Here is an 18,468-nt window from a genome sequence, read left to right as displayed (position 1 = left end):
TCTTTTGGGTGAGCTGCTCACTTCCTGTGAAGCTGCCATGTCAACCTCTTGGGTAACTTTGAAAAACTCAGCATGAAGCTGGCAGAATCTCTTGGGTCCCTAAAGCACACCATCCCCTTCTCACCACCGTCATTTTATACGCATGGAAAAAAAACAACTTCTATTGGATTAATCCACTGGGATCTCGAAGGTTTTCTGTTTCAACAGCTAGCATAACCTTACCTATAATTACATGTATCCAAATGTTCTATGAAGGGGCACCTGGGTAGCTCAGTCGGTTAAGTATCTACCTTTGGCTCAGGTCATGATCCCAAAGTCCTGAGACTGAGCCCGTGTAGGGCTCCCTGCTCAGCGGGGAATCTACTCCTCCCTCTCCCTCTGTCTCCCCTCCCCCTGCTCATGCTCTCTCTCAAATAAATAAGTAAAATCTTTAAAAATAAATAAATAAAATAGCCTATGAATGTGGCATTCTAAAACGGGTAATAAAATTATATCTCATTGAGGAGGGCAAACTGGTAACCAAGGAGGTATAAATCATATATTGTAAAAAAAAAAAAAAAAAGGTCAAAAGATGTTAAACTTGTTAAAAAACAAACTTGGAAAGACATTCCTTCAATCACAGACTTTTACACAAGACAAGAGGTAAAATAAACTGTATACTTCTTTAAATTTTTTTTTTAACTGTATACTTTTAAAAGGTAGGACTACATACTGTAGGGAAGTAAATTTCGAAATTTGAAAAAATTCTAACAATTAGTTCTTAAGGAAAAGAGAAGAGGGAAAAACAGACCCGTAAAGAGTACAGCATTATTTGACATGTTTAAGCAGAGGCTAAATTACCATCTAACAGATGCTGTTGAAAAGATTCTTGCAGGGGATAAATTCAGGCTATATCACTAAGATTCCTTCAACCTCTAAAAGTATCTGGCTGGAAACCAGAAAGTAAATTTTGACTTAGTAACAGATTGAGTTTTCTAACAGAATTACAGAAAACAGCTGGTTCTTTATACGGGCTCCCTGTACTTGAATACCATGGGGCCTGGACTAACAGAGACGGGGAGAAGGGTGGGAGAGGTGGTGGTGGTAATCGAACAGAGGCTCATCAAAAATCGAGGATGGTAAGTAGAGAGTTCCTGCATTATGTGGGAGGATATACTCCAGACTCCCTAAAGGATTTCAAAAGTCGATTCCAAGTCTAAAATGTGTAACTCGGAGCACACAAATCAGATCTTGGTAAGCTATCCATACCGATAATATCTAAACTCAAGGATCTAAAAAGGAGAAAGCAGTTATGGTACAAGACAAAGTTAAAACCTGGAGTTGAAAAATAGGTTTTTACGAAGTGACTGATCATCTTGGGCCTGACCGGACACGTGCTCCCTACATGTCCCATTTCCTAACAGACAGCTACATTAGCTGCCAATGTCTTCAGAAGGGGCTCTGAATGAAGAGTAATAGTTATTTTTCCTTAATCCTATACCATAAACACAACATAGTTCTGTTGAGAATCAAACATCATAAAATTCATCCGATACCGTCCATACAAAAGAGAACGTGCTATTAAATAAATCTTACACTATTGTAAAAGAGCTCCCCTCACAGAATCGGTAGACTTCAAAACCAAACATTTAATGGAGAAAAAAAAAAAACATATTTGAAACACCAGGTTTTAACGAGCCTCATGAGAAAGCTCATAGAACAGAACAGGAACAGAGACTTATTGACTAACTTAGAGATATCAATACTCACCATCTGAAGATGTTTTCCGCTTATTGGTCTCTGCCCAGGCGGGTACTCCCCCCATGGCATGCTGGAATCTAAGCAAAAATACAAAAACGAACTTTTGTGTTAATAAATGCTCACCGAGCTTAAGAGATTTAAAGAGTATACATCAGCTCACCCTTGAAAGCATTGTATACATGCTTTCATCTCTGCCAAAGAAATTATTATCTTTAAGAACAGAAGGACTACTCACATAGAATAGTCCCAACTTGCCTACATGGGAAACTTTTGAAGCTCTAACCATATAAACTAGTCTTGGATACAGGACACCTGGACACATATTTGTTAATTATTTTTGTCTAGTTACATGTCTGTTTATTTGCTCAGATCAACACATCTCAGACGTTGGGACTAAGCAAAGAACTCTGTATGTGGTTATAAACCAACGCGACAGTAACAGAGCACATAGTAAAACACATCTGAAAGAAAATGGGCTGGTAAGAATATACAAAACACAATCACGCATCCTTTGAATAAAATTGGAACATTTCACTCTGGAAAAAGGAAGCTTTACAAGAAGCATGAGAAGCATATTCTGAAGGTCTGGTTTCTGGAAGAGTGCACAGTGGCATTCTAATTGTTTAATACAGAAGTACAGACAAAGCCACCAAACTCAGTCCACTGGCCATAAACTACTAGAAAACTAGACAAAATATATGAAACTATTTTCAAAAATTGGACAACAAACAACACAAGCTTGAGATCCCTAAAAGGAAATAAAAAGGTGATCGCTGCCATCCTAGGATTTTCCCCTGAAGGCAATTTTTTGAGACCCTAGCACAGAACCAGTGAGAAAAAGTCAGACCTTAAAGAGGCTGAGACAACTGGAATCTGAGGGGCAGTGAACAACAGAAGAGAAAAAGAAAGAGCTCCAGGTGCCTGGGTCGCTCAGTTGGTTAGGTGACTGACTCGATTTCTGCTCAGGTCTTGATCTCACGGTCATGAGGTCAAGCCCTGCAATGGGGCTCCATGCTGGGTGTAGAGCCTACTTAAAAATAAGAAAAAAATTTAAAAAATTTTTAAAAAGGATTTGCCTTATTAAAATATAAATGAATAGGGGCGCCTGGGCGGCTCAGTCATTAAGCGTCTGCCTTCGGCTCAGGTCATGATCCCAGGGTCCTGGGATCAAGCCCCACATCGGGCTCCCTGCTCAGCAGAAAGCCTGCTCCTCCCTCTCCCACTCCCCTTGCTTGTGTTCCCTTTCTCACTGTCTATCAAATAAATAAATAAAATCTTTTAAAAAGATAAAGTAAAATAAAAATGAATAAAAAATAAAAAATAATTTTTTTTTTAAAAGGGGGCACCTGGGTGGTTCAGTCAGTTAAGCATCTGACTCTTTTTTTCTTTCTCTTTCTCTTTTTTTTTTTTTTAGCATCCAACTCTTGATCTCAGCTCAGCTCTTGATCTCAGGATCGTCAGTTCAAGCCCTATGTTGGGCTCCATGCTCGGTGTGGAGCCTACTTAAAACAAAAAAGCTCCAAAACTCGGCACTGGGGTCCCCAGACATTTTTGCGGAACACTATGCTGCACATTCACAGGATGAAACGTCGTGAGGTCAGGCAGAGAACTACCAGGGGGCTGTAAGTTGCACAACACCAGAGTTCAGACACTTGAGTTCCAACAATCAAGGCAAGGTCCTTATTGAAAACTCAGGGCATTCAGTAGCAATGGCAAAAAGGGCCTATCTTAGAAATGTGGCTAAACCAGTCTAGAGCAAATGCTACTCTACAACAAAGCTAAAAACACATCCTGAAAGGATCAAACTAATCTCCAAGCCAGTCAATTGCCTGCCAAGAAAAACTCATTAAAAGTACTCACTCTTTCAATATTCACTCATTCAACCCTCATTAAAAGCAAAAATCAAAATCCAGACATTGATCAACTTAACATTCACACTGCCCAAAATCTATAATCAAATTTTCTAGACATGAAGAGAAATAGAAAAGCATGAACCATAACCAGAACAAAAATCAGTCAACAGAAAGACACAGAAATGACAAACATGACAGAATTAGCATACAAGGACTTTCAACTAGCCAATACAAATGAAAAAATGCTCAACATCACTGTCAGGAAAACACAAATAAAAACCATGATGAGATACCACCTCACACCTGTCAGAATGGCTAAAATTAACAACACAGGAAACAAGAGACATTGACAAGGATGTGGAGAAGGGGGAACCTCTTACACTGTTGGTGGGAATGCAAACTAGTACAGCCACTCTGAAAAACAGTACGGACGTTGCTCAAAAAGTTAAAAACAGAACTACCCTATGATCCAGCAATTGCACTATTAGGTATTTACCCAAAGGATACAAAAATACAGGTTCGAAGGTATACATGCATACTGATGTTTACAGCAACACCATCAACAACAGCCAAACTACAGAAAGAGCCCAAGTGTCCATCAATTGATGAACAGATAAAGAAAGTGGTGTGTGTGTGTGTGTGTGTGTGTGTGTGTTTAAAATATTACTCAGCCATCAAAAAGAATGAAATCTTAACCATTTGCAACAATCTGAATGTAGCTAGAATGTATTATGCTAAATGAAATCAGTCAGAGAAAAACAAATACCATATGATTTTACTCATACGTGGAATTTAGGAAACAAGAGAGACAAACTTACTGGTAGAGGGAAAAAAAGAAGGAAACAAACCATAAGACTCTTAACTATAGGAAACAAACTGAGGGTTGATGGAGGGAGGTAGGTGGGGGGGTGGGCTAAATGGGTGATGGGCATTAAGGAGGGCACTTGTTATGAGCACTGGGTGTTATATGTAAGTGATGAATCACTGAATTCTACTCCTGAAACTAGTATCACACTATATGTTAACTAACTAGAATTTAAATAAAGGTTTGGAAGAAAAATTAATAAAGTTAAATTAAAGTACCAAGTTTTCAAATATTCAATACTCAAACACTTAAATGTTTTTGAAAGTTGAAACCAGTACCTAATCATTATAATGAAGAGTTAAATTTAAAAATTTGTATTTTTGATCGAACTAGAGTATATGACACTAAGCAAAATAAGTCAGAAAGACAGATACCATATGATTTCACTCATGTGGAATTTAAGAAATAAAACAAATGAACATAGGAGAAGGGAAGGAAAAATAAAATCTGAGAAAAACAGAAAGGGAGGGGCGGCTGGGCAGCTCAGTTAGTTGAGTGACCGACTCTCAGTTTTGGCTTAGGTCATGATCTCGGGGTCCTGAGATCGAGCCCCTCATCAGGCTCCATGCTCAGCAGAGTCTGCTTGGGATTCCCTCTCTCCCTCTGCCCCTCCCTCCCCCGGTTGAGCTCTCTCTCTCTAAAATAAATAAAATCTTAAAAAAAAAAAAAAAAAAACAGAAAGGAAGGCAAACCATAAGAGACTCATAACTATAGGAAACAAACTGATGGTTGCTGGAGGAGAAGTGGGTGGGGGGATGGCATAAATGGGTGATGGGTATTAAGGAGGGCACTCATTTGTAATGAGCACTGGGTGTTACGTGCAAGTGATGAACCACTAAATTCTACCCCTAAAACTAACGCTACACTACATGTTTACTAACTTGAATTTAGATAAAATACTGAAAGAAAAAACTTTTGAAGATCTGTAAGTTTGAACTGGAAGAATCAGGATGAAATCATCATTTTATTTTATCTTTTTTTAAAAAGAAAGGCTTTTTTTCAAAGATTTTATTCATTTGTTAATTTGAGAGAGAGAAAGAGTGGGGGGGGAGCTTTCACAAGAGCTGGGAAGGCGGGGGACAGAGGAAGAAGCAGACTCCCTGCTGAGTGCAGAGCCCAACGCAGGGTTTGATGACAGGACCCTGAGATCATGACCTGAGCCGAAGTCAGATGCTTAACCACCTGAGCCACCCAGGTGCCCCATGAAGTCATTATTTTTTTTTAAGATTTTATTTATTTATTTGACAGACAGAGGAAGTGAGAGATGGAACACGAGCAGGGGGGAGTGGGAGAGGGAGAAGCAGGCTACCAGCGGAGGAGCCCGATGTGGGGCTCGATCCCAGAACGCAGGGATCATGACCTGAGCTGAAGCCAGACGCTTAACAACCGAGCCACCCAGGCGCCCCATGAAGTCATTATTTTAAAATATACATACATTTCCCAGCTCTGTTCAACTAAAAGAGCTTAGAAGTTATGGAAAAGAGATGGTTTACCATATCCAAATAAACAAGCAAGTATGCAATATTATCACTGATTATATGTAGGTGGTAGGATTACAAGATTTTCCAAAATTTTTTTGTACTTGTATTCCCTCTCCCTCCAAAATACTAAAACTTAAACCATCCCTTCCAGTAGCAATGCTCTTTCTACTTCAAAATGGAAATCTCACTACCCAAGAAACTGTTATAGCCAAAGACTCGGTGAATCCAAATAAACCACTGATGATAAATTACAGCTTGGTAAATTACATGGAAAAAGACACTTACTCTTCCTTAAGTCTCTTTTGAAGCTTGTCTTTTGAAAGTTTACTTTCACTGGCATTTTTCATCATATCTTTCCGAAACCGATTGCTCATCATGTCAACCCTATTGAAAACAGAACAGTATGCTTTACATGACTTTAAAAGATTCGTCGTAACTAATTGTTGCTTTTAAAAATCTGAGAACACAATTAAGTATAGGTCAAGATGTGTAAGGTGTGGAATATCAAATACACATTAATTTTTTTAAAAAGATAAACACATAATAGAGGCTGCTCTGGAAAAATACCAATGAGTAATGACAAAAATCACACAGATTAAGAAGATATTTCCCGCCCATTAAACTGACAAAGTCTGAAAAGAAACTAAGCATTGTTTATAAGAATGGAGTGAAATGGACGCCTTTCAACGGGAAGGTAAACGGGGAGAACCTCTTGGTCAGTCTGGCAGTTTTTATCAAGAATCTTACACATGCCCATGCCCTTTGTTTAAGTAATTCTACCTCAGAAAATCTTTCTCACAGAAATAATTAGAAAGGAGAAAAAGGTTTATGCAGAAAAACATGTCTCAATATCAACTTATCAAAGGGAAAAACAGGAAAACCTATCTGATAATACTTGCGTAAATTATAGTTAATTCACATAATAGACTATAATATATCCATTTAAAACCGTTTATAAAAGTTTTCATTCTTAAGTGGGGGGAAATGCTTGTAAGAGCATTCTGATACTACTATTATTACCTCCATTCAAAAGAGAAAAGGCAGGTTCCAAACCTGCCCTTGGTCACTTAAGAACTGGCCAAATTAAAAGGCAAACTCAAATGTGACACCAAACATTGCTTTCTTTGCTATTCGATAAAGCACACAAGAGAAGAGAGCAGGAGAGAAGAATGCCAACATGTTAACAGTGGTTCTCCCTTAGTGGTGGGTTTATGAATGACCTTTTCTTTCCTCTGCTTTACGGTATTTTTTAGATCTTCACGTAATCACATATTTGTAAAGAGAACCTCTTTAAAACTTAACAAAATAATTTTTTAAGTATCCAGAGGGATTCTGGAAGAAAAATTAGGCAACATACATTTCATCATCTTCATCTTCTTCATCAACCCAAACTGGCTTCTTTCGGAATAGAAAATTATCTTTTGCTTCATTCTCCACTTCCGAGTCACCTGAGTCTTCCTGTACTTGAACCTAGAGAAGACAAAATGCCCTCAAGCACTGAGTTTTTCAGCAGACGCGCACACCCTAAGAAGTCTTGTAGAACGCTTTGTAGGCCCTCTGATGGAATAATGGGACAGAACGCTACCACACCAAATGGTGGAGGCAGAACAGAAAATGCAGAGATGAGAGAATGGCACCATATACTGGACAAAACAGTCAAGGAGCGAAAAGCTGACATGCTGAAAAGAAAGGACGAAGTAAGATGAGAACAACAAAAGATGAGCTGACAGATGAGGAAAGGAGCTGGAAAAATTCCAGAACTACAGAAATCACGGGACCAGAGGCAGACTGACATCATTCAGTCACATGACTGAATACCATCCTTAATTGACATTTCATATTCTTAGACATACCTCTTCTCCATTGTTCATAACCATTCTTGACCCCCTACCTTAAGAAAACTTACACTAGACTATCACACCTAAATCTACAACAGAATACTCCCAGAAGCTGAGTTTGAGCTTTCCCCAAAACCACTAATAGATACGTCCAAATATTTTCTCACTTGTGTTACCAGCCTATGATCCTTCAAAGCCCAATACATCCCACCTCACACAGACTGTTCCTTATCTTGACTATGATACTGTCCCAAAGGCCAGCAGCTTTCCAGGAACAGTTCTCTATCTGCCAGAGATTTCTGCAGCTTCCCTCATAAGCACCCAAAGGAGATACTGACAATCAATTGACATTGGCCACTTGCGAGGTAGGCATTCATTTACCAAACGGAGTATTCTCGGTGAGGCTTTGCTTGGCCATGCTATGTTCAATTTCACAGGCCTCTACACACACTCATCTTCCTTTCCCTAGCGCTTTTTTTCTTTTTCTCTTCAGCACACGTCACTGACATATTTGCATTTTACTTTATCTTCCTCTTCTAGTACACATGCTCCAAAAGAGCAAGAGACTTTTGTCTGTTTTTGCCCATTGCTGTGTCTCCCCCATTGACTGGAACTCCCTATCTTTAAAGAAAAATCAGGCATAGCATAAAAGGGATGATTAAAAGTGTCCCCAAAAAGTGATTAAAAATGTCCAAAAGGGATGATAAAAAGCATGCAGGGTTTTCACTGCCAGAAAAAATATGTGGCCCCCAACAGACGAACAATGATCTGGTGAAAAGACAAACACAATCATTCTCAGAAGTTGGCGAGTCTTAAAACGCACATTCCGATTCCGTAACTCCCGAATCACGGCAAGGTACCGAGGCTGGAGATCGAACGGCCACGAGGAAAAAACATTGAGTTTGGAGGGAGCACAGTCGGACTAAGCCGCGAAAACTGGTCACGACTGCAGTTCGCTACACGTACGTGTAGAGCGCCTGCTGGATACCAGACGCAGGGGCTCCCCCCGGGGGCGGAGAAAGGCGAGGTCTCCGCCCAGCGGAGACTTCCAGTCTGGCACCCGTCGTCGGCGCCCGCGTTCTCGGGCGCCCGCCGACCTGAGCGCTCCCGGCGCCGCAGGTCGCCCAGGCTCCGCCCCCGGAGGCTCGCCGCCCACCGTGCGCCCCGCCCGAGCGCGCCCAACCCGCGCGCCGCGGCCTCCCTCACCCGCGAGCCCTGCAGACGCCGCAGCAACGCGTCCTCGTCGTCCTCGACGTCGCCGAACACCAGCTCCTCCAGGCACCGCTCCACGGCCGGCTTGTCCTCCTCCAGCGTCAGGCGGTTCCGCTGCCGGAGCCGTCTCTCCTCCTCCGCCGCGACTGCGATCGCAGCGGCCGCTGCGCTCGGCCGGGCCGGCGGTTTCCGCTGGGATGAAGGAGCAGCCTTTCGGGGCGGCCCGCCCGGCCCTGCTCCGGCTTTCCGGTCCGGCTTCATTCGGCTCTTCCGGCCCAGCCTTCCTCCGGTTCTCCGGTCCGGTTTCGTTCGGCTTCTACGTTCCGGCGGCATCGTTGGGTTGGAGAAGAAACGCAGGCGCTCACGTGGAACCTCGCTGCGCGTGCGCCGACGCGGTTCGGTTTCCGCGGCCGCTGAGGCCCCGCGGGGTCGGAAGGAGCCTGCGCGGCCTGTTAGCACGTGACCAACACTCTCTCGCTACGTAACGCCCACTCCTCTCACCAACCCCTCCCCGTAGGGGAGTTCCTCCGGGAGAACCAATCTTCCGGGTGGAGGGGGAAGCGGTGTGACTGGAGTGGAAAATTTTTTCCAACACAACTTCGCAGCTGCAACTGACTGAAAGGAGCAGAAGAAAGCCAGAGTATAAGCTGGGATGACTGAATGAAACTTCTACTCTTCTTCCTGACTTTTTAATCACTCGAGTTGACACGAGCCGCGGTTGCCTTTTCCACCCCCTCGTCTTGGTACGGCCCTTGGAGTACGGAGCCTGCAGAGGGTCCCACGCTGGAGGAGAGAGAGAGGAGGGTATGTAGGGAAGTGGGCCAATCGGGGCGCGGGTCACGGCGCAGGCGCGCTGGGGAGGGAGGGCTATGCTAATGTTGTTGATATCCTGGGGCCACCCGAGTTAAAGGGGGGAAATCCGGGGGCTGCCGCAGCCGCCTCTGGTCTGGGCCCAACGGGGGCCCCCTGTAGTCGCCGTAGTCCCGGGGAGAGGCGCCTGCCCCCAGCTCGGGGAGGGGGCGCCGCGGGCCCGGGGAGCACGGACAACCCCTACCCATGAGGCCCTGATGGAAAACACAAAGGATCTGGTGAGAGCCGAGCGCGGCAGCCGCTTTGTGTGCCAGGTGGGGGGGACGCCTGCAGCTCCCCGACCCCAGGAACCCCTGCAGTTCCTTGACCCCGCTCCCAGGCCTGCTTCTTCATCCCACGCCCCCTCAACCTCCAGAGTCCCCCTCCCCCTACCGGCCGTTAAACGATTGGGGGTTCCCCTCCCCCCACCCCCTCAGCCCCGGACTCGGCGGGGTTCTCTCTACTCCCTCCACTCTTTGGAAGAAAAATTTTAGAAGAAAGTTTTTCTCTGCGTTCCGCCCCCCCTCCCCCTTCAGCTCTAGCTGATAGGGGGGAGGGAGGCTGGATTTGAGACTTTTCCTTTTTTAGCCGTCCATGGTGGGAGAGTGGAGTCCTCACTTGCCCCAGAGGGGCCTAGTTTGGATGCTTTTGCGGGGGAAGGTGCCTATCCGCTGCGGGGCGAGTGCCGCGAGGCATTTCGCACGTGGAGGTGGAAATATTGAAAGGGGGCGGGGTGGGCACGTGTGGGAGGGAGAGGTGGGAGTGGTGTTTGGGAAGCAGCCACCTGGGCCGCTTATTTAAAAGGGTTCTAGGTCGGTGGGCTTTCGGGACCATTGCGTTCTCTTTTGTGAAATAAGAATCCTAACATTTCAGAGTCGGAAGAGACATTAGAGGTCACCCAAAGCAGCCGTCCCCTCTGCAGCCTCTCTGACAAGTGGTAGGTAGTCTGGCCTCTATTTAAACCCTTACCAGCACTGAACGCTCTCTGCTGCCCGGGAAGGCCCGTTTCGTTCGAATTGTTTGCTTACCCTTATTAGACCCTTCAGTCTCATTCATGTCCTTGTTAAGTTGCTCCCTTTTTTACTTCTCAAATTTTCTCTCACATCCTCCTCACCCACCCACCGCTCATTGGCCTATATTTTGTGTGCCAGGAAAGAACAGCAGGGAAGTGGAGGAAGGAGGGTTTGAGAGATAGGGCCGGCTGAAAACTTTGCTGGGTCATTTTCAAATGCGCTGGCTTGTATGTCTGAGAATGGTTGATATTTTTCTACAGGAAGCTTGGGAATTACAGTCTGGGATTTCATGGCTGTTTTCTCTCACTAGTGCATCTTTTTGTAGGTAGAAAATTCATCAGCATCTCTGTACTTCTCCCCTCTCAAAGCACATGTGCTTGTTGCCTAAATCACTTTCCCTAAAACTGCCTAAAATTGTCTTTTGGGGAGAGCGCACTGGAGCTGTTAGAAGCATCTCCTGGTACAGAGGTGGTCAGAACTGTCCCCTCCCTTCCTTTTGACCTGTCTTCCTTTCAAGCTGGGCTTAGTTCTCAAGGCCGGTCTTTCACAATACTTTCATTTCTTTCTTTATTATTACTTTCTTTTGCAGTTCTTTTATGAGATTTGAAATTTTTGGAACACTTTTATATGTGCTTACAGTTTGCAATAGTTTTCATGCTCTTTACATTAGTATATGCCATTTATCACTCAGTCGTTGAGATAGTTCCCTTTCTGCTGTTGTCAGTTAACGTTTTTCTGATGTTCTTCATTTGGTGAGCTGTGCCCCCTCCAAAAGTAGTTTTGTTGGCATAAGAATCTTCAGGGCACTTGTTTTTCCTCTTCTTAATATAGTGAAGTGGAGTCAAGACATAACAGATAATGTGTAGAAGTAATGAATCTGGTCTAAAAGCCAGAGAATAAATTTTCTCTTAAACTACCAGTCCCCTGCTTAAAATACTGAAACACAGACATTTTTCTCTCTCCCCCTGTCATGACTTAGCGACTCTTGCTCTGTTCTACCGTTCTTACTTGGACTGTATTTTTTTATTTGTTTACCTCAACACCAGTGAGTGTTTTGAAAGAAAATAGCTGGTTTTTTTTTGTTTTTGCACCATCTCTTTCTCTGAATAACAAGTAGCTTCTATTTATATAGAACCCCATCTCAAGGCTTCTGGGTGCCTTGCAAATTATGGCAAAACTGTCTTGAATAAGTATTTGTTCATAAGTGTCTTATGTTGGGCCATGTTTTTAGACAATCCAATTTTTAATTTTATAGTTTGACATCAGTTTCATCTAAATCTAGTCACTAGAATTTAACATGGAAATGAATGCTAGGTACTGAAAAAAACTGATAGAGCTGTGTAATTCTGTCTTTAAAGTTCTAATTACTATGGAGTTCCAAGTTATTTTCCTGCTCACTTTAAACATGAACTGTCATGACTTAAGCTGACTGACTTTGGAGACATTTGCATTCTGAGCATACTAGACAGGAACAACTGGTTTTATTTTTAAAGAAGACACTGTTGTATTTTTTGTGACTGGTTATATGTTGACCTGATTAGAATCTAAACCATCCAACATATTTAGATGCTTCTAGGCCCTCAAATTGTTTGAAAATATGACATAGTAGTCAAAAGAAGGTAGAGCTGTAGGTTACAAGTGAAAACAACATATTAATGTCATAAATACAAAACCACTAGATTACTGAAAGCCAAGAGTACCCGGTGGTTTGAGTGACCACATTCTAAAATTAGACAAGTCACTATTTTTTGGTTACTCCTTATTTCTCAATTTTCATCTTTAAAATGTTTGCTGAATAAGATGTAACCTTTTCACATTTAAAAATTAAGGTAAGCCAGTTAAAATGTAACATTAGTTTCAGGGTTTCAAGTCCAAGAGAAAGATGAAAACATCAAGTCAATAGAAGAGGAAGGAATTAAAAGTTAAATAAGATAAGATATGCCTCCTAACACCAGGGTATTAGTAATTGTCCAACACTACCTTTAGTTTTATACAAAAATTGCAGATTGGTTGAGATTTAATCATGATTTTTTAATGACTTTTTTTAAGGTTTACACACACACACACACACACACACAGATTTTTTCTTCTTTCTTTTCTGGAACCCCCAAGAAAGGGTGGAAAGGAAATAATACACATAGGAAAAAGCCTGGTTTGAGGTGGGATGAAATGATGTAGTAAGAGAGGTACTGGCAGACTAGGTTAGTATTTCAATTCTGCCACTGACTAGCTTCGTGGCACTTGGCAGATGAAATCGTGGGTCTCAGTTTTCTCATCCTCGTAGTTGAAGGGCTGGTGTAGAATCAGCATTGTTCAGTAGAACTCTGTGCAGTCATAGGAACGTCTTATATGTGTGTTACCCAGTATGGCAGCCACTAGCTACACGTGGCTATTGGGCACTTAAAAGATAGCTAGTGCAACCCAGTCTTTTGATTTAACCAGTGTAAATTTAAATAGACACAGGTCTGCCATGTTGGACATGGAGATACAGAAGAGTGTTTTCCAAATTTATCTAATCGTTAAAACCACCTCTTGGGGCTCTCGTAACCATACAAAACCTCTCTCCCAGGGATTATCATTCAGTAGGTCTGCAGTGCGGCCTAAGACTCTGTTTTTAATGCATGCCGGAGAAAGTTTTTATCAGATTGACTAGGGAAATGCTGCATTTGAATATTTCTGAGCTCCTTTCTAGTTCTCACTTTAGTATTGATAGCTAAAAATTTAATGTAGTGGAAATAAGCCCTTGACAAAGTTGGCAAACTGGCCAGGCTCTCACTCCGCCACCTCCTAACCCGTGGTCTTAAGTAAGTTGCTTAACCTCTTCAGGCGTCATCTTTCTCACCTAACTGTGGGTCAAGCTTCAGCCCTACCTCACTCCCAGGGTTTCTGGAACCAATCAGATGTGATGACCAGCGTATAAGAAATTGTCAGCTGCTATAAATGATAAAGTATTAAGATATTTTCTCAAAATCCCTTTTTCTCTTTCCTTTTTCACTATTAGCTGTTACTACTATTCCTATGGAATAGGTTACATACAATAACTCAATTAATTTAGTAATTTCTTGTTCCCCCAACTATTTGGCCGTAGTTTGTAGTCTATGTGGAGGACATGCATAGTAAATCTAACACTTGTATTTCTGTTGCTATGCTTAGCATAATGATTTGTCTATATTACTCAATAAATATTGGATGATATCACCTATTGCTTTACTTTTAGATCTCAAAACTTCAATGAGCTGGTTGCAGGTTATTTTACACACTGGAGAAATAACCCCCTTATGTACACATATGTGTTTAACCCTATTTTTAATTGTTTCATTGTTAATACCCCATGGTTATTATTGTTCAGTGGTAATGTATCTTTTGCACAATCAGCTCCAAACCTGTTTTCAAAAGATAAACACCAAGAGAATATCATCATCTTAGGTCAGTGTTTTTAGGTTATATCAGATTTGTTTAACTTATTTTTTGCTGTATTAACATAGTAATGAGCTCATTTGATTGCTCAAACTACATTTACACTGCAGTCCCAGCTTTAGTATGAATTCTGTTATTTGTGGTAGAGTAGATAGCTAATAATGATCTTAAAGTCTCTCTCGGCTACTGCCTTTCCAATTTTGATGCGGTCATCTTTTTTAATTAGCTCTTCAGGGGGGCCTGGGTGGCTCAGCCGTTAAGCGTCTGCCTTCGGCTCAGGTCATGATCCCAGGGTCCTGGGATCGAGCCCCACATGGGGCTCCCTGCTCAGCGGGAAGCCTGCTTCTCCCTCTCACACTCCCCTTGTTTGTGTTCCCTCTCTTGCTGTCTCTGTCAAATAAATAAAATCTTAAAAAAAAAAAATAGCTCTTCAGGTTCATACTTAAGGATTCATAGCTTTCTTCTGAAGAACTGAAAGCCCATTCATGTGGATTATTTTATCATACATCCTTCCTGTGTGATACATGATGTTTTCCTTATTTAGAAGAGAGGGAAACTGAGACCCAGTAATTGTTACATCCGAAGTCAAAAGTTATAGAACCAGAACTTAAACAGATAGAAATGTGTATTTCTGTATATCCAAGAAAAGCTTCCTTTTGCTCACTGTTGCTTTAAGCTATAGAATTCTGTTATGTGGAATATTGTCCTTTCCTGTCATTCCCTGGGTACTTTACAGTTTCTCTAAGGGAGTTACTTAGTATATTATTGTTTTCATTTTCCTCTTGGTTGTATCATTGACATGAATTTATTCTTTCACAACGGTCTTATGGAAAACAAAAACCCAGTAATCCCAAATCCTCACCATTTATCTTCCTCCTAATAGTAAGCTGAGAAAGAATGAAGGCATTTCTGTTAAGGCCAGTGAATTGTATCACAGTGACAGACTGCTTTTCGTCCTGATAGCAGAATGACAAAAACCAGCAAGAGCTAAATAGTTCTTTAGCTCCTACTGAGTCCAGTCATCATCGATCTCTTAATTCCTTTAGTTTTAACTTGGTGAGTTCACACATACAACCTTCAAACTGAAGGATTTGGGAAACTTATACTTCATGACTAAATATAAAACCTGGAAAATTATATGGGCCACTGCATCCTATGGGTTTAGATAATGGAAAGTTGATTAACTTACGATGAGTTTATTCATATTGAATTTATACTGTTATTACTTTGTTGTGTGTTTATTTGTGCTTGCATTTAGAATCTCAAATATTTTCTGTAAAATTTTTCCTAGAAAAGTTTTACCTTTCAATTCTTTTGTAGAAGGGTGGAGGGTTCATCAAGGCTATAATTACAGTAGGGAAATGAAATTTTACTGTAATTTGTGATTCTTCCTTACATTTTGTCACTATAAAAACCTTTTTTATTTTTTCACTACAGAAGTATTACACATTTGCTGTTTAAAAAAGGAAAATGTGAAAACCATAGAAAAGTTAACATCATCCTCCCATTCCGTTGTTACCCTGTTAACAGTTTAGCTGTTCCTTCTAAGATCTTCCTACATGCATATATGAACATAGGTATGTCAATCTGTGCATATACCAGCATACATTGTTTCTTTTAATAAAAAGTCTGCCATTCCTATTTTGCAATTTATGTTTTTCGCTTAGTATTTTACTTATTCCTAATCATTCCCCAACAAGTGGTTATATTGCCTCCAGTTTCTCACTATTACATTATCGCTTCAAGAAACATCTTTCCATATAGATTTTAGTGTCCTATGAGTATTTCTGAAGGACAGATTCCAAAAAGTGGAATTACATGGTCAAAAGGCATACTCCTTTTTTTTTTTTTTTTTTTTAAGATTTCACAGATAATGGCAAATTGTGTTCCAAAAAGATGGCCTAAGTTTTCCTTCCTGTCAAGGATGTATCAGGGCCATTTCACACACATATTTGCCATGCCAAATATCAATCTCTCCATTTTTATCAGCTTAATGAATTTTAAGAAGGTAGTTTATGCTTTATAGAAATTGACCTTTATTTTTATAAGAATAATACATGTACTTGATAGTACAATGTTACAAACAATGGTAAAAGTGCCCCCCCCAACAGGATCCTTTACAGCAGTCTCTTTCTCTTCCCTATATAGCTCTCATGAAACAAGTACTTATAACTCTTTCAGCTTTTTCACCCAAAATCTATCTCCATAATTCTAAATATTAGGTGTATATCACTCAGTGTATGAATCCTAGATATTTTGACTTCCTCTGTGGTCCATTTATGGCCATACCATATATGCCCAAATATTGGGTGAGGTTTCTCCTCCAGTCATCCTGTTACCTTCTACTCAAGATCTTAAATAGTCACGTAACATGATTTTGCACTTTTATTTTAAAGAGCGAAGTGTTCAAAAAGGCACATTACTTGAAATAGTTTTATTTGATCCTTATTACCTATGCTTACAGAAGTTAACTGACAGAACAATAATTAAGAAAGGGAAAAAAGAGGTTAAAATTTAACATAGGTCTAAGTTATTTTCTTGATTTATATTGCTAGTGTTCATTTTAGCTGTATGACCTCAGGCAAGTTGCTTAGCCTATTCGAGCCTCTGCTTCCTCATCTGTAAAATGGGAGTAATAATAGTTGTGAGGATTTAAATGCATTACTACACATTAAGTGCTTAGAATGTGCCTACCACATACTGAGCATTCTGTAAATATTAGTTGTATTAATCGTAAGAGACCTTTTACAAATCACTAGTAAAAATAGTCCAGTAAGACATTATAATGGAATTTATGAATAAACTCCCATAGGGCAAAATGTGTTTCTGAACCAAATTAGATGAAAATGAAGAAGACTTAGTCTAGAAAACTGTTAGATAATACAAAAAGTAAATCTAATAATAATAGGTAAAGTGTTTCAAAAAATAGCAAAACCAATATTTCTAATATATAGTTCTTAAATATGTATGTGTAGATTTTCAGTTTTGGAGAACAATGGCAGTAGCCTGATCCAATTTCCCCACCCACCTTTTTGTAAACCTGTAAAGTCAACAGAGAGCACATATCCGTCACACATCACCCACGCCTTCAGCATTATTAAGAAACAGATTACCACAACCTTCAAATTATCTCTAAGTAGAGAAATAAATCAGATTCCAAGAGCTCCTTCTGCCCAGTTCTGTGGATGTGAGGAGTGAGAGAAAGGAGTCTTAACAGGTTCACTGATAGAGTTTAGGGCCATGGAAGACTTAGATGAAGCACAGAATATCCATTCCGAAAGAGAATCCACCACTAAGTTCCGAAGTACTGAACACAGGTTTTGAAATTTGGTAGTTTGCAGCTTTAGCCACAGGGAAGAGCTTGAAAGTAAGCAGTGCCAGAATTGGTAACTTAAGTTACAAGCAGTACTTCTTAGGGAAGGGGTGGAGACATGGCAGTGAGGAGAAAGAAGGAAGAGGAGAAATTATTACTCTTTCACAAAAAGAAAGAGAAAGTAAACTTAGGAGTGTTCTTGAACCAGGAACTCTTGACCATAAAATGAACAGAAATAGGGAAGAATGGACTACATGTAGACAGAACTACTATAGGAAAAAACATGAATCAGAACATTTCAACTGGTGAAAATCTTCCCCTCCACCACCCAAAAAACAAGGCAGAAGAAAATTGACACCGTCCTCAAACCAGGGTTTGGGGATATGAAAAAAAAGAAAAACCTTGAATCAGAAATATAAAACTAAGAAAGGAACAAGACACAGGAATAAAATCAGAGTAGATTAAACTCAGAAAAGAGAAGAAAAACACATCAGAAATGAAGACTAAGTTATAAGGTTCCCACCAAACAGTAGATTTGAATGCAAATATAATAAAAGACATTGAAGAGAAGCAGGAAAACAGTCAAGAGAATGAAAATGAGATTCTTTTTTAATTGACACTTTAAATGGAAGATGGGTCCAAAGAGTCTGATGTGTAGTTGGTGCCTCTCAAGAAGGAAAAAAAAGCCATAACACCCAAGCAAACTTTCTGGAAATAAAGATCTGAATCTCTACATTAGTTCATACCAGAAGGTAAACTGCAGGATCCATTCTAGTAAAGCTGTAGGACTTTAAAGATACAGAAAAACTTTCCAGGCTTCCAGGGGAAAAGATGAAGTGCCTTACAAGGGCCAGAGACGTAGACTGGTATCGGATTTCTCAAAAGCA

General features: G+C 40.9%; 2 protein-coding genes across 13 annotated transcripts in view; one reads left to right on the top strand and one right to left on the bottom strand.

Moving 5' to 3' along the window:
* Positions 1 to 9,367, bottom strand: part of UTP18 (UTP18 small subunit processome component) — a 36,823-nt gene extending 27,456 nt beyond the window's left edge. For both annotated transcript variants that reach the window (XM_057317661.1, XM_026513182.4), the window contains exons 1-4: positions 8,984 to 9,367; positions 7,297 to 7,409; positions 6,225 to 6,323; positions 1,750 to 1,817 (exon numbers count right to left, since the gene is read on the bottom strand). In XM_057317661.1, coding sequence (XP_057173644.1) covers positions 1,750 to 1,817; positions 6,225 to 6,323; positions 7,297 to 7,409; positions 8,984 to 9,322 — 619 coding nt within the window. In that variant the 5' untranslated portion in view covers positions 9,323 to 9,367. The remainder of the gene's footprint in view (positions 1 to 1,749; positions 1,818 to 6,224; positions 6,324 to 7,296; positions 7,410 to 8,983) is intronic.
* Positions 9,368 to 9,701: 334 nt separating this feature from the next.
* Positions 9,702 to 18,468, top strand: part of MBTD1 (mbt domain containing 1) — a 66,387-nt gene continuing 57,620 nt past the window's right edge. For 2 of the 11 annotated variants that reach the window (XM_026513174.4, XM_026513173.4), the window contains exon 1: positions 9,848 to 10,077. In XM_026513174.4, coding sequence (XP_026368959.1) covers positions 10,057 to 10,077 — 21 coding nt within the window. In that variant the 5' untranslated portion in view covers positions 9,848 to 10,056. Of the gene's footprint in view, positions 9,794 to 9,822; positions 10,078 to 10,711; positions 10,776 to 18,468 lie in introns of those variants that run through there. The other 9 variants (XM_026513178.4, XM_026513181.4, XM_026513179.4 and 6 more) reach the window with 9 other exon arrangements.

The sequence above is a fragment of the Ursus arctos genome, unplaced genomic scaffold, assembly GCF_023065955.2.
Source record: "Ursus arctos isolate Adak ecotype North America unplaced genomic scaffold, UrsArc2.0 scaffold_24, whole genome shotgun sequence".
NCBI lineage: Eukaryota > Metazoa > Chordata > Mammalia > Carnivora > Ursidae > Ursus > Ursus arctos.
Note: the sequence above shows the minus strand (reverse complement) of the source record. Positions and strands in the feature narration are given on the sequence as shown.